Source organism: Trachemys scripta, chromosome 2 (assembly GCF_013100865.1).
Source record: "Trachemys scripta elegans isolate TJP31775 chromosome 2, CAS_Tse_1.0, whole genome shotgun sequence".
Classification (NCBI taxonomy): Eukaryota; Metazoa; Chordata; order Testudines; family Emydidae; genus Trachemys; species Trachemys scripta.
Window position 1 is genome coordinate 81,723,273 of NC_048299.1, and position 15,162 is coordinate 81,738,434.

The 15,162-nt window shown below is 40.0% G+C and overlaps 1 protein-coding gene across 40 annotated transcripts in view; it reads right to left on the bottom strand.

The window, feature by feature from the left end:
* Nucleotides 1–15,162, bottom strand: part of CLASP2 (cytoplasmic linker associated protein 2) — a 277,986-nt gene that overhangs the window by 133,902 nt on the left and 128,922 nt on the right. For all 40 annotated transcript variants that reach the window (XM_034761038.1, XM_034761043.1, XM_034761035.1 and 37 more), the window contains 4 exons: nt 14,734–14,879; nt 11,029–11,164; nt 8,366–8,436; nt 7,021–7,080 (listed from right to left, as the gene is read on the bottom strand). In XM_034761038.1, the coding sequence (XP_034616929.1) occupies nt 7,021–7,080; nt 8,366–8,436; nt 11,029–11,164; nt 14,734–14,879 (413 nt within the window). The remainder of the gene's footprint in view (nt 1–7,020; nt 7,081–8,365; nt 8,437–11,028; nt 11,165–14,733; nt 14,880–15,162) is intronic.

Here is a 15,162-nt window from a genome sequence, read left to right on the forward strand (position 1 = left end):
ATGGTAAATTCAAAAGAGTTTGCATGTGGTTTAGGAAATAAAGTTGGTAGGTGTATCGGCTCATTGATGTGGAACGACGAATGCAACTTTGGAAGGAATTTGGGATGTAATCGGAGGGGGGGGGCTACCTTGTCCTTAAAAAATAGTGTATAATGTGGGTCTGCCATGAGAGCTGCTATTTCTCCTGCCCGTCTGGCGGAGGTGATTCCACTAGGAATGCTGTTTTCTTAGAGAGGTGTAAGAAGGAGCAAGTGGCATGGGGCTCGAATGGTTGTTGAGTTAAGCAGGATAAAACTAATTGAAGGTCACACGGAGGGGTAGGAGATTTAATGTCTGGGTATAGGGATTGGAGCCCTTTGAGAAAACGCTTGGTGATTGAATGAGCAAAAACAGAGGTATCGTCGATCTTGTCATGAAAAGTTGTAATAGAAGCTAAGTGGACTTTGATGGAGCTGAAAGAAAGGCCCAATTGCTTGAGATCTAATAGGTAGTCAAGTATGATTGGGAGAGGTGCAGAAGTAGGAAGAAGTTGTTTAGGTGAGCACCAGTGTGTGAATCGCTTCCACTTACGGAGATAGGTGATGCGAGTAGATTGTGTTCTGCTATGTAGGAGCATTCTTTGAACCTGCTCAGAGTATGCTAGTTCATTTTGGGAGAACCCTGTAGGTACCAAGCTTTGAGGTGAAGCATGGACAGGTTGGGGTGAAGAAATCAGCCGTATTGCTGCAATAGAAGGTTTGGAGTGAGGGGCAACGAGATTGGTGGGCGGATTGATATTCTGGTGAGGAACGGAAACCATGGTTGTCTGGGCCACGACGGGGCAATCAGAATTACCGTGGCACGATCTGTCTGTATCTTTGTTAGTACTCTGTGGAGAACCAGTATCGGAGGAAAAGCATATAGCAAGTCCTGGTGCCATGGGATCATGAACGCATCTCCCAGGGAATGTTTGCCCAGTCCCACTCTGGAGCAAAATTCGGGACATTTCATGTTTTTCACAATTGTGAAAAGTTCTATAGTTGAGTAGCCCCACACGTGGAATATGTTGTAGATGATTGTCTCGTTTATATCCCGTTCATGATCCCAGGGAAAGTGTCTGCTTAATTAATCCGCTGTGGTATTCATAGCTCCAGGAGGATAGGCGGCTGATATCAGAATGTTGTTCGCAAGGCACCAATTCCAGAGCTTCATGACTTCTGTGCAAAGCGCGTGTGAGCTAACCCCACCCTGCCTGTTTACATAAAACATGCAAGCGATGTTGTCTGTCATTATCCATACATGTTGGTTCTGGATTAATGGGAGGAAGTGACAGCAGGCGTTGCGTATGGCTCAAAGTTCTAGGACATTTATGTGCAGGGAGGTTTCGGCTTAAGACCATACCCCTGGGCTGTGTGGTGGGACATGTGTGCACCCCACCCTGTGCGGGATGCATCGGTAGTCATTATGAGGGATGGAGCATCCTGGAGAAAGGGGACTCCAGAGCAGAGGTTGGAGGGAACTGTCCACCACAGGAGAGAGTCTTTGACTCTGAAAGGTATGGATAGAGGCTTTTTTAGAGCGTGCACATTCGGTCTGTAAACCATGGCCAACCAAGCTTGGAAGAATCTCATGTATAGTCGTGCGTTTTGGACCACGAAAGTGCACGAGGTCATGTGACCTAGTAGCTGTAGACAGTCTCGAGCAGTGACCTGAGGACTGTCGCAGAGTTTCGTTGCCAATAATTTCATGGTGTTGAAGCAATCAGGCAGGAGAGATGCTATTCCCGTCCGGGAATCGAGGTGTGCTCCTATGAACTCCAGGTGCTGAGTAGGAGATAATGTGGATTTGTTTTTGTTTATTTGTAGGCCGAGGGATAGGAAACAATCGACAGTGAGCTGCGTGAATCGAAGCGCTTCATCGAGCGTTGAAGCTTTGAGGAGACAATCACTGAGGTAAGGAATTATGATAAGTCCTTGTTTCCTAAGGTAGGCAGTGACTATGTCTAGGAGCTTGGAAAAAACCCGGGGGGCGGTGGATAGGCCGAAGGGTAGCACCCTGTATTGAAAATGTGTCGAGCCAAGGGTAAAACGAAGGAAACATCTGTGTGCCGGATGTATAGTCACATAAAAATAGGCGTCCTGTACGTCGAGGGCTGAAAACCAATCGCCCTGCTCCAGCACTAGGATTACGGTGGTGAGGGTAACCATTTTGAACTTTTGCTTTTTGATAAATTTGTTGAGCCGCTTGAGGTTGAGGATAGGTCGCCATCCCCCAGTTTTCTTTTCTGTTAAGAAATAATGGGAATAAAACCCCTTCCCTCTATGTCGTTCAGGCACAAGTTCCACTGATCCCAATAGAAGATGTTGTACTTCTTGGATGAGTAGTTGCTCGTGAGAGGGGTCCCTGAAGAGGGACAGGGAGGGTGGGTGAGTAAGAGGCAAGGATAGGAAAGGGATCGAATAGCCAATTGTGACAACCTCTGTAACCCACTTGTCGGTAGTAATGTTCTGCCATTGATAGGAGAATGGTTGTAGGCGGTGTCCAAAAATAGGGACATGTGGTGTAAGCGCTGAAGTGGGAACACTGTTTTCTAAACCCTTGACCAAGGCTTCAAATATGCTCATTAATCGGAGGGGATTGAGACGCTGCCGAGGAATTGGGACAGTGACACTAGTATCTGGGTCTCTGGCATTGCTGCTGTTGTCGTTGCTCATGTGATCTATGGAATTGCTGGGTACATGCAGGGTAACGTGGACTCTGGTAGGGTTGATACCGATACTGTCGCCTTCTGATCGTAGGTGTTTGAATTCATAGAGACCGTAGAGACTTGAGTCTTTCATTGAATGAAGTACGTCGTTCGTCGTGAAGGCAAAGAGTTTGTTGCCAAAGGGAAGATCTTAAATGGTATTCTAGACCTCTCAAGGAAAGGAAGAGGAGGAAAGCCATGAACCTCAGCGCATGACCACTACTGTAGCAGTGGATCTTGCTGCAGTGTTGGCTGCATCGAGGGCCGCTTGAAGAGCGGTATGTGAGATGATTTGTCCCTCGGAAACTAGAGCTGTGAATTGTTGTTTTTTTCCTTCCGGAATGTCATCAATAAAGTCCATGAATTTGTTGCAATTTTTGTGGTCATATTTTGCCAGAACAGCAGTATAATTAGCAATGCGAAACTGTAACGTGGAAGATGCAAATCTAGTCACTTACTGTCCTTGTCGGATGGGGTGGAGCGGGGAAACTGGTGTTTGGTCTTTTGGTAACTGCGTCTAATACCAGCGAGTTTGGCACTGGATGAGTGAAATGGAATTCAGAGCCCTTGGAAAGGATGAAGTACTTGCAGTCCGCTCGTTTACAGGTAGGTAAGCTTGCAGCAGGACTCTGCCAGATGGCCCTAGCAGGTTCCAAAAGGGCTGCGTTGATCGGTAATGCAATCCTAGAAGAAGAGGGCTGAAGGATGTCCATTAACTCATGCTGCTGTTCAGGAACCTCCTCCAAGTTAATTCTTAACTCTCTGGCAACTCTTTTGAAAAGGTCTTGAAGTTTTGAGAAATCATCCGAAGATGTGGGGGAAGGGGGAAGTAAGGCTTCATCAAGCATAACAACTGGGTCTACTGGGTTTGAGGCAGGTTGTGACTGATCCTGCAGTTGTGATGGTGCTGCCTGGTGCCTTATGTCAGTGTCAGGTTCGTCAGCTGGCAGTGCCAGACAGGTGTTGCGCCTGGTTGAGGTGGCATAGTGAGTGTGGTCTCGAGGATAAGATGCCCCTGGTGCCCAATATTGCCACTGTGGAGGGAAGGGCATAGGTGGTGCCATCCAGGGGTTTACACACCATGGGGCAAGACCCTGAGAGTAGGACGAGGTAATTTTTCTGACCTCTATTGATTGATTGACCATCATTGGAGGAAGGCTGTCCGGACCCTGACCGAGCATTTGGAGAGAAGTAGGCATTGAGTAGGGGTGACTGCAGGACAGGTGATACCAGCAGATCCCTAGACTCTGTAAATTGCAGTGTTGGACCTCCTCTGTGAGGGGAGGGCTGTGCAAGAGGAATGTGCTGTGAAGAAAAATCCCTCTGCACCGGTGTCCTAAGCATTGTTTCACTGCCGGCCAGCTTAGTGGGTGTCGGTGCCGGGAAAGCAACAAAAGCCTGCGGGGGGGTCAGGCACGTCAGCATGTGTCGGCACGGCTTCCATCGCGGTGCTGAACAGTGCCATATGAGATGCAGGCAACTGGAAGCCTGAAGCCTCGGCACCGGAGTTTGGTGGTACCTCCACAGCCGCAGCCGGGTTTCACACGGCGCCGGAGGAGCCCAGCGCGTCAGAAGTGCTCAGCTGGGGAAGTGCTCGGAGGGAGGCTGTAGACCTGCCTGAGGAAGTCTTCTCCCGCAAAGTTCGCTTTGCAGGTGAGAGAAGGTGCCCTTTTTTTGCAGTTTTCTTGTCTCTCTTTGAGGCGGGGGGGCTGTGGCGTGCAGTGGATCCTGAGTCAGCGCCCGGGTCTGAAGCTGACCCTAATGATTTTTGAAGGAGGAGCAGTTTTAGTCTCAGCTCCCTGTCCTTCTGTGCCCTAGATTTAAGTTTGCTGCAGTGGGCACATTTTTGGGGGGACGTGGGACACCCCCAAACATTTTATGCACTTTGCATGGCCTTCTGACAGAGGGATGGCATCTTTGCAGGCAGACCAGCGCTTAAAGCCTGGGGAGCCAAACATATCGGAATCGGCTGCCACTGACAGGAACAAAGAAAAAGGTTTTATTTATTTATTTATTTTAGGAGAGAAAAGGATAAAAAATGGTAACTAAGTACTACTGGTAACAAACTAACTAGAAAGGTAATTGTAACAAAGGGAGAGAAAGTCTCTAACGAGTCTGCTGGGCTCCATCTCAGGCCAGGGACGGTAGAGAAGGAACTGAGGAGACTGGTCGCACTGGCGTACTATTAAGGTACACTCAGAGCCGAGGGATAGGCTCTGCGAGTGCGTGACTGGTACGAGTACTGCTGTTAAAATCTCCAAGTGAAGGCGCAGGGACACATCAACACCTGGAGTGGAGCCCCCACAGGGACATCTCTTGAAGAAGAATGATTATTTACTCAAAAATACTGTACTAGTAGTTGAAAGCAAAGAATTCTCATTACTTATAAAATATCACCACAGTATTAGGAAAGGATGATCTTGCATTTAAGTTATTGGACAAGGATTTAGGAGGTTAGGTTCAATTCCCAGCTCTGCTACAGACTTCCTATGTAACCGTAGGCAAATCATTTAATCGCTCTATACCTCAGCTCCCCATCTGTGAAAAATACTATTTTTCCTACCTCACCAGAGTGTTAATGAGGTTAAATACATTTAAGTCTGTGAAAAGAAGAACAGGAGTACTTGTGGCACCTTAGAGACTAAAATTTATTAGAGCATAAGCTTTCATGGACTACAGCCCACTTCTTCGGATGCATATAGAATGGAACATATATGTAGTCCACGAAAGCTTATGCTCTAATAAATTTGTTAGTCTCTAAGGTGCCACAAGTACTCCTGTTCTTCTTTTTGCGGATACAGACTAACACGGCTGCTACTCTGAAACCTGAATTAAGTCTGTGAGATGCTCAGATATTACTGTGATTATGGCCAATAAATACCTAGATTAATATGTTTTATTTACATCCTTTTCAGGCTGGATTTAAAATGCACTGAATATTGTCAGCCAGTATAATACCTATCAAATATTGTCGCAGCAAAATACTGATTTTGTCTTTTCTTAGGGAAAAGAGATTTTTTTACCTCTCTGATTTAACATGCTAGCAATACATAGTATATTATGTATCACTGAGTAATGTGTAAAATATTTTCCAGGTCATTTTACTGTAGACTAATTTAAGCCACTGCTGGGTAACATACTTCTCCTTAGAAAAAATATTCAGTCACAGTATTTCCAACATCATGATCCTATTTTGCACTCTGGACAAAAAAGTTAGGCAACTTTATTGGGAGCGAAGACAGAACAAAACTTTTCCCACCTTTCAGCTAGTTTGATATTGCATCTATACAGCCAAACACACAGATTGTACAATACCACCAATCTAGAAAGTATTTCTGGTAATAAGAATTTTGTAGTATTTCCTTTTCTTTCTAATGTTAGGATTAAAATTCCAGACACACTATCATCAGAACCTAATTTGTAATAATTATTTATTGAAGGAATAGTAATAATGTTTTAAAAAGACTGCAGGTCCTTCTTTCATACCCCCGACAAAAAATGTAACTAACATCTCAACTACCAAACTACAATTAAAATCACTAGAACATTGATTAATACAAACACTAATGGAAGTCTTGAGTTTTCAGAATACATGTAGGAAAGGCTACAAAAAAACACGGGCTGAGGGCAACAGAAGCCCTGACCACAAAACAGGAGAAGGAAACACCCCTCATATCCCAAGCACACGTTTGGGCTATAAAATAAATGAAAAGCTAACAAAAAGAAATACTTCATAAAAATAATAAACAAGCTGTGTAGCTAGCTAGCAGATACCACAACACTGGCTCAAGCTGCAAGCAATTGAGGAGGACCACCACTCCCTATATATTCTTGTAATGGAGCACACAGATGAGCAGGTCAAAGGCACGGACCTGAGGTCATGCTGACAAAAAGTTTGATGTAAAGTGCATGAAAGTGCACACAAGACATAGAACACGTGTAGGGACAATAACTTGAAGAAAAATATCAGTTTTCTCTTCAAAATACAGTTGTTTGACTGGAGCATAAAATTATTTTTTCATCACATTAATGCTAAGAGAAACAAAACAAAATTTAAACAAACCTTTTAAATTTCAGGTAAGTATTTGTATACCAGTTCTAAATCCCAAAGTAAGTTTAAACAGCAGCAATAAAACACTGATAGGACAATTCATAAGAGCAAATAGTATAATTATACAGAGCAAAAGTCTATTTCACAAATGACTTAAGTGGTCTAGTTGTAGGATTTAAATGAAGGATTTTTTTTTTTTTTAATTAACTGAAAACTTTTCTAGATGACAAAAAGGAACTCCTACCTTTCCAGTGAATGAGTCTGCCACTCCTGCAGTAACAGGTCTAAAAATTCAAAGGAGCGTCTAAAACAAAATAGGAAAAAAATGTTAAAAACCTGCAATTCTCTACTTTCCTGAAATAATAGGTGATAACTTTGTTCTTTTTCCTCCTGGAAAATAATAACTGCATATAATAAAATATCTCACACTTAACACACTAGGAAATTGTTTGGCTTCTTCTGTTGTAATGGTGGAAAAATTTTTTACTTTGCACATTGTTTAGATTTTTCCACTTACATGCAATCACACTGCATTTTAAAAAAGCAGAAATGGTTCATATGACCACTTGATGTTCAACAAGCGTTACTACAAATACAACCGCTTTAACATGTTTAGCACAAAAGGCACACCAGCTAAGTCAAGTGGCAATGCCCCAGTGAGAAAATCAACCACACCAAACCTGTTGAGGAGGAGGTTGGTGGGTTTTCGACAAGACAGCAAGTCCTGTTCCTTGCTTAGGAGTATCATCTTTTGTAACCGCCTGTAGCTAGCTGGTGTCTTATAAATGTAGAAGTCCAATCACCAAGCCGCTGGAAGATGCAAGGAACTTTCCATCTTTTTGTCCTCCTGCAGAACCTTCTGACAGCTTCAAGTGGAGGAAGGTCTCTGCTACTCTATCCCTCCCCAGCTCCATAGAAGGGCAGATCTCACTACTCCACTCAAGCCCTTCAAGGAGCTGTAAGAGTGGGAGGCAAAAATCTATAATGCTTCTGAGCTGTCCCATCCCCATGAATAACCTCTGTGTCTGCCTCTGCTGCTGTTCATAGATTTGCAAAGTAGGGGCATTAGCGTAAAAATGACAAATTCGATACATTCACTGTTGCTCAGTGGGTTCTGAACTGCAGCAGCAAAACTGACCAGAGTAATGTTAATTTCAGTCTATTACTGCTTAGGAAACCTATGGCAGCAGAAGTACTAGAGCTCTGCAGACTTGGGAAAACACTTCATTTATTTACATTTAGGTTCCATTTAGAAGGTTACCTTTTGCAGTGAAATAAGCTTGAAACTTAAAAAAATAAAAAAATAAAAATCAAAAGCTTCAATTCTGCAGAAATTGATAGTTGAGACCCCCTCACGTATTTTCTAGGGAAAGTTTTTTTCACTCATTACCAGCACGTGGATGCTTACTTTGTTGAATCTCAATTATCTGTAGTGCATGGTAGCTTATTAGATAATAGATTTTCACATTATATTACGGTGACTGCAATAAAAACATACTATTTTGAAGATAATTTTATAATAGACTACTAGCAAAATTAAGGAATATAAACTAACAGTTTTAATAATTTGTTATTTATAAAATACTCACCTCCTGACAGCAACTGATTTTGAAGTACAGTTGCTTGTTATTAAAGGTATTAGTCTGGGCACATGGGTATGCTGAAAAAAATCCATAAATATTATAACACAATGAAGCCAATGCCAAAAACATTCCTAAAATCAGAGTGCTAAATTTCAAATGAACGTAGTTAATAATTTTTCAGCAACAGATAAAATATTAATGATTAAATATAGGATTTTAAATGTTAATTGTTTAATCCAAATTTAGAGTGTGTGTAAAAGTACACTTCCCTGACTAGGTCATGAACATATGTAAAATTAAGATATAAAAATATCCAAGGAAAAACATTTCTGACCATACCCCAATTTTCTCATTTATGTAACATTTAGCCACCAAAAAAACCCTTTGAAGGCTCAAATGTACCATATCTGTTTCTCCACAGAAAATCTAAATTGATGTTGCTTCCATACAATTTCAGATGTTATTCTAACCAACACCTGAGCATAAAAAGTAAACCGATATAAATAATATAAAGACTGCATGGCCTTTTTTAAACTGTATTATTAGCAACCCATTCAGTGCATGGTATTTTTTCCCATAGCTTGTGAATGTGATACATGACCATGTGAACCTCTCGTAACAGCAGGATTCTTCTCAGTTTTTAATGCACTGCCTACTCTCAACATTAAAAATAAATGAACATAGAAAATTCCAGAACAGCAACTGATTTGTCGTATTTTTCACGTAACTGACTTTTAAAAATTAATATAAATTCATTTGTACTTTTGTACAGTTTTCATCAATGAATAAGGGTATTTGATCAACATATAAGGCATGTGGTAATGAGACTACTGGGGAAGGAACACGATGTTTCAAATAGAGGCAACAGCCTTATTTTACAATATTTGGTCTCTAGAGCTATTTACATCATGACACAGGCCTTTCAGAAAAATGCATCAAAGAGGAATTAGAAAAATGCACAAAATTATTTATGTAATCAAATATTTCTGAAAAATACGGAATATTGGCCTACAGCTTGCTTTAAATTGACTTTGAGATTGCATTAATAAGACAGCTTTAATGTTGTCCACAGATATATTTCTTTTTAACAGAATCCCACTTCAACAGCTTAAACACTGGAGCTAGTGCTCAACTGCATGAGCTAAGTCCCACCTCTCTGATGGTGGAAAGGATTCCTCACCCTGATGTCCACTTGTCTCATAATCTGCTTCTACTGGTTTTCAAAGGGAAAACAGACTACACTAAGCACTGCCAGGGCAAGGAACAGGAAACACAATAAAAGGGCAAACAAGACTGAAGGTGGGAGACTGAAGCTGCTACAGAATAAGTGGGATCTCTGACTAACACCACAAGACACCAGTACCCCAGCATCTACACTGGCAGCCAGCTGGTTTTTAGGAGGAGTTTGAAGTGTTAGCTTTGACCTATAAAGTCCTAATTAGCCTGGGACCTGCCCCAACAGATCATCTCTGCCCTCCCAGTGCCCTACCGCTATGAATCATATCAGTCAAGGTGCTTGACCCTTCGTGATTAGAGAGACAAGCCAGGGGGTAGTGTGCTTTCTGTGAGGGTCCTTCGGCTCATTTCCAGCGTTTGGTACAAAAGAGCTCAAATTTGCTGACCTTCAAGGCACACTGCAAAAGTTATCTGATTGATAAGGCTTAGGGGCACACTGGGATGGGAATTATTCGACTGCCAAATTTATTATCTGGTATGATTATTGTCTGTTATTCTTTCGTGGACGAAAGTTTAAACACTCTCATAAACCTTTTTCCCCATTAAATTGCAATAAGCAAATCATTGGTTGTATTCACTTTTTATATCTTACCCCAACACCTAACTAGCCTGGTATATAGTTTGGCTTCTGTGAGCAACTAGAAATCAGTTATTTTGGTGTGTACAGACATCCCAACTCATGCCATTGTAACTGAAAAAACTACTCCCTCCTCCTCTCCTAACTGTGCAGTTAGACATCCCAGAACACTCTGGAAGAAAAACACCCATGGCCCTTAGCACACGCAGTTGTTACTTAGGTTCTAAGTGACAGCTGTCCAGGATGTCCCAGAATATGCTCTTAAAACATGGTTAGGAAGAGTACTAGGTGTGGATGCCATAAAAACACTTGCAACTAGTTAAGCTGACTGGATCTCTAACAATTTACAAAAACATCCCCAGATTCAGCTGTAGTGTGGATAAGGTCAGTGTAAAATAGTAATTACTACTTGTAAAGGCTAAAGAGGGTCAGAGCTTTTTATATATAAACTGCAGGCAGTCTGATTTTTTTTTATTTAAATAAAATGGATGTTTTGATTACTAGCGAATCCACAGTTTAAATCACTTTGCCGTTCCCTCAAGATAATGTTATTTCTTGGTATACGCTTAAATAGCCCAGCCTCGCAAAACAGTCAGGAAAATGCACTTGCCCTTCACAATATCTCCTTGCCCACGCTTTACCATGATTGTGGTGATGGATGATGAATAATGACATTTTGTTCCTCTGTCAAAAAAATTACTTGCCCAGGGCAAAACTTACAGTTCAGTCTTTAAAAACAATGACTATGTAAATATGGTATATTAGACTGGCAACAGATTTTTGTTAGGAGTGACTAGCTGAGTAGAGTTACTTTTTATCAAACAAATCCATAAAATACCATCAGAGGAATACCTACACGAATGACAAATCTGATTGCAGCACAGCCAGAAGTTGCCATAACTTTGGCGCTGTTAGGGACCAGATTAAAAAGAGTAGGCACAATGGCTTCAGCCCCATGGTCAAACTTGTTTCCCAAAACTGTTGAAAGATGACTGTTCAGGAAATGAAATAAAACTAGTTAATAAAAATAATTTTATGGCCTCAAAATAAGTAACAGAAAGTTAATCACACATTTTAAAGACTCATCTTTCCAAACAACGGCTATGATAGTACTTAATTTATGTTTTTCCACGTCTATATCTTCCTAATGAAAAAAGATTCACGGAATTCATGAATACCACACTGTTTACCTTGCAGACAACCTGAAAGTTTAAACATTAGTAAGTAATTTTCTCTCTCAGACTTAGGCTTCCTTAAAATTAAGATTACATGTAAAATATCACTTTTAAAAAGCTGAAGTTAATGTGTGTACCGTTACTTAGGACCTACAGTGTTAGTTTTGTTTCTTACCATACCATGACAGTATAAACTTGGAAAACAAAACATTCATGTGGATATTCTCAAGGACATCAAGCATTCATTGTAAATGAAATATATTAAAATTGAATTCTAAAAGTAATTTAACACAGCATTTATTCTAATGACATTAAGTGACATTTTGAGTTTTATATAATAATTTATCCTGCCATAGGCAACTATAAAATGTGTCATAGTTACCCATGCATGAAATCTGCAGTCCCTCCCCATCTTATTTATTCAAGGACTGTGGCCATAAGTTCAGAGTAGATGATGATTTCCATACTCATAGCAATTTAACTCTCCATTGCTCAGGGCAAAGGTTTCACCAGTGCAGAGCAAATGCAAGATGCGCGTGTAATCAGAAGCGAGTGACATGCCGAGTACCAAAGGGTTAAATAATGTCTTTTGTGAAGATGCATTTAAAAGGAAGAGTGCCTGTCTACTCTGTGGTAAAATATGGATTTTTTTTTCTTAATTTGTTGAGGGAAAGCCCCCACATCACAGAAAAAAAATGTCTATTTCTGTGCATCTCTGAGAATACCATGAACATTAAATTAGGGCTGTCAAGCGATTAAAAAATTAATCGTGATTATTCGCGCTGTTAAACAACAATAGAATACTATTTATTTTAAATATTTTTGGATGTTTACTATGTTTTCAAATATGTTAATCTCAATTACAACTCAGAATACAAAGTGTACTGTGCTCAGTTTATATTTATTTTTTATTACAAATATTTGCACTATAAGAAACAAAAAAATTGTATTTTCAATTCACCTCAGACAAGTCCTATAGTGCAATCTCTTTATCATGAAAGTTGATCTTACAAATGTAGAATTATGTAGAAAAAAACTAACTGCATTCAAAAATAAAACAATGTAAATCTTTAGAGCCTACAAGTCCGCTCAGTCTTACTTCTTGGTCAGCCAATCACTCAAACAAGGTTGGTTACAATTTGTGGGAGATAATGCTGCCTGCTTCTTGTTTACAATGTCATCTGAAAATGAGAACAGGCGTTTGCATGGCATTGTTGTAGCTCGCGTTGCAAGATATTTACGTGCCAGATGTGCTAAAGATTCATATGTCCCTTCATGCTTCAACCACCATTCCACAGGACATGCTTCCATGCTGACGATGGGTTCTGCTTGATAACTATCCAAAGCAGTGCGGACTGATGCATGTTCATTTTCATCACCCGAGTCAGATGCCACCAGCAGAAGGTTGATTTTCTTTTTTGGTGGTTTGGGTTCTGTAGTTTCTGCATCAGTGTGTTGCTCTTCTAAGACTTCTCAAAGCATGCTCCACACCTTGTCCCTCTCAGATTTTGAACGGCTCTTCAGACTCTTAAACCTTGGATCGAGTGCTGTAGTTATTTTTAAAAATCTCACATTGGTACCTTCTTTGCATTTTGTCAAATCTGTTGTGAAAGTGTTCTTAAAATGAACATCTGATGGGTCATCATCCGAGACTACTATAACATGAAATATATGCAGAATGCGGGTAAAACAGAGCAGGACACATACAATTCTCCCCTCAAGGAGAACAATCACAAATTTAATTGACGCAGTATTTTTTTTTAACAAGCATCATCAGCATGGAAGCATGTCCTCTGAAATGGTGGCCGAAACATGGAAGGGGCATACAAATGTTTAGCATATCTGGCACGTAAATACCTTGCAACGCCGGCTACAAATGTGCCATGCGAATGCCAGTTCTCATTTTCAGGTGACATTGTAAATAAGAAGCAGGCAGCAGTATCTCCTGTCAATGTAAACAAATTTGTTTGTCTTAGCGATTGGCAGAATAAGAAGTAGGACTGAGTTGACTTGTAGGCTCTAAAGTTTTACACTGTTTTGGTTTTGAGCGCAGTTATGTAACCAAAAAAAAAAAAATCTGCTTTTGTAAGTTAGGCTTTCACGATAAAGAGATTGCACTTCAGTAATTGTATGAGGTGAACTGAAAAATAATGTTTCTTTGGTTTATCATTTTTACGGTGCATATATTTGTAATTAAAAATAATAGAAAGTGAGCACTGTGCACTTTGTATTCTGTGTTGTAATTGAAATCAATATGGAAAATGTAGAAAAACATTCAAAAATATTTATTAAATTTCAATTGCTTTCTATTGTTATAAGTACGATTAATCACGATTACTTTGTTAAATCGCGATTAATTTTTTTGCGTTAATCACGTGAGTTAACTACCATTAATTGACAGCTCTATATTAAATATATTTGACCACTTACATGTCTGTGTGTGTGTGTGTGTGTGTATATGTATATATATATATATATATATATATATATATATATATGGTTTGATATTGAAGTTCCTCATTTCACTTCTATTTTCAATCAATTGACTAAACTATTAAATGTAAGGGCCTGCTCCTGAAAATGCTACAGAGCACAGAGTTTGTTACTATGAATAATCACACTGAAGTCATGGTAACAAGCACCGAGGAGTAAGTGTTTTGAGGCTTGGAACCCAAGTTTACGAGTAAACAGTGATTACTGTAATGTGTAAACTCATCCAATTTGGTTATCAAAAGGACTGAAATGCATAACTCAAATGGTGGCGCATCTGTTTTTCTATAAGTGATTTTCTTTTCTATGAAAGAATTGCACTTATTATCTAAAGAGAACAAACTTTGTCCCAACCTAAGTGATATACACTGAAGGTCACTCAAGACTTCATCTGCTGTTCAAAACAAATTTTGACAAGGCATTATCCAACTATAAAGCACTTGAATTATTCTCAATAGAAAATTCAAATGAAAATCTAACAGGACTATTTCTATGCTTAACTCACAATATATTCATATACCTTTTCAGAACAGCTTCAGTAAATTACTAAGTGTAAAAATATTTCACTTACTAAAATATTCCCCTGCTCTTTTATACAAACGCTCTCTTTTCAAGCTGATGTCTTATTCAGCCAAGGTATAACATATCTTCTACATCATGGAAGATACTGGCAATTACAACGAAGAGTGCTGCCTTAGATTATATGCATTGTTCTACAGCTTCAAATCCTGACTTCACCCTCCAGCCAGGTATGGTACACAGGAACTGCAACACTGATGGTGCATTTGCACAGCTGAGATGTATTTTTTTAAAATCTTGACATTGCTAGCCATATACCTTATTTAGATCTAGTGCTATTTAAAACCAACGTCATAAAAAGCCAAGCAAGTACTTACGCTACAGTAATGCATGCTTCTCTAACCACCTGGGATCTGAGATCCTTAGCTGATAATTTAAAAGCTCCATCCAACAACCGTAGATGCTGGAAAAAGCAGTCATACTGTGCAGCTCCAGCAACAAGCAGCGATCGAACCTTCTTGAGCTACAACAAAATTAAGACAGTTAGTTATCAATACTCCTGACTGCACAGAGACAGAGGTTTTAAAATATGTAAAGCCTACAGGCAAGTGTCGCTACCTGCAAGGCACATACATATGTGTGTGCGCACATAATTTTGTGTATACACACGCTAAGATTCGGAAGAGGTCCTTTGGAAAAATTACCACTTAAACACTGTTAGAAATATATTTCTCTATATATTCTAATTATTTTTTTCAAACTGATATTGTAATGATACACCACCACCATATAAAAATATGAGAAAC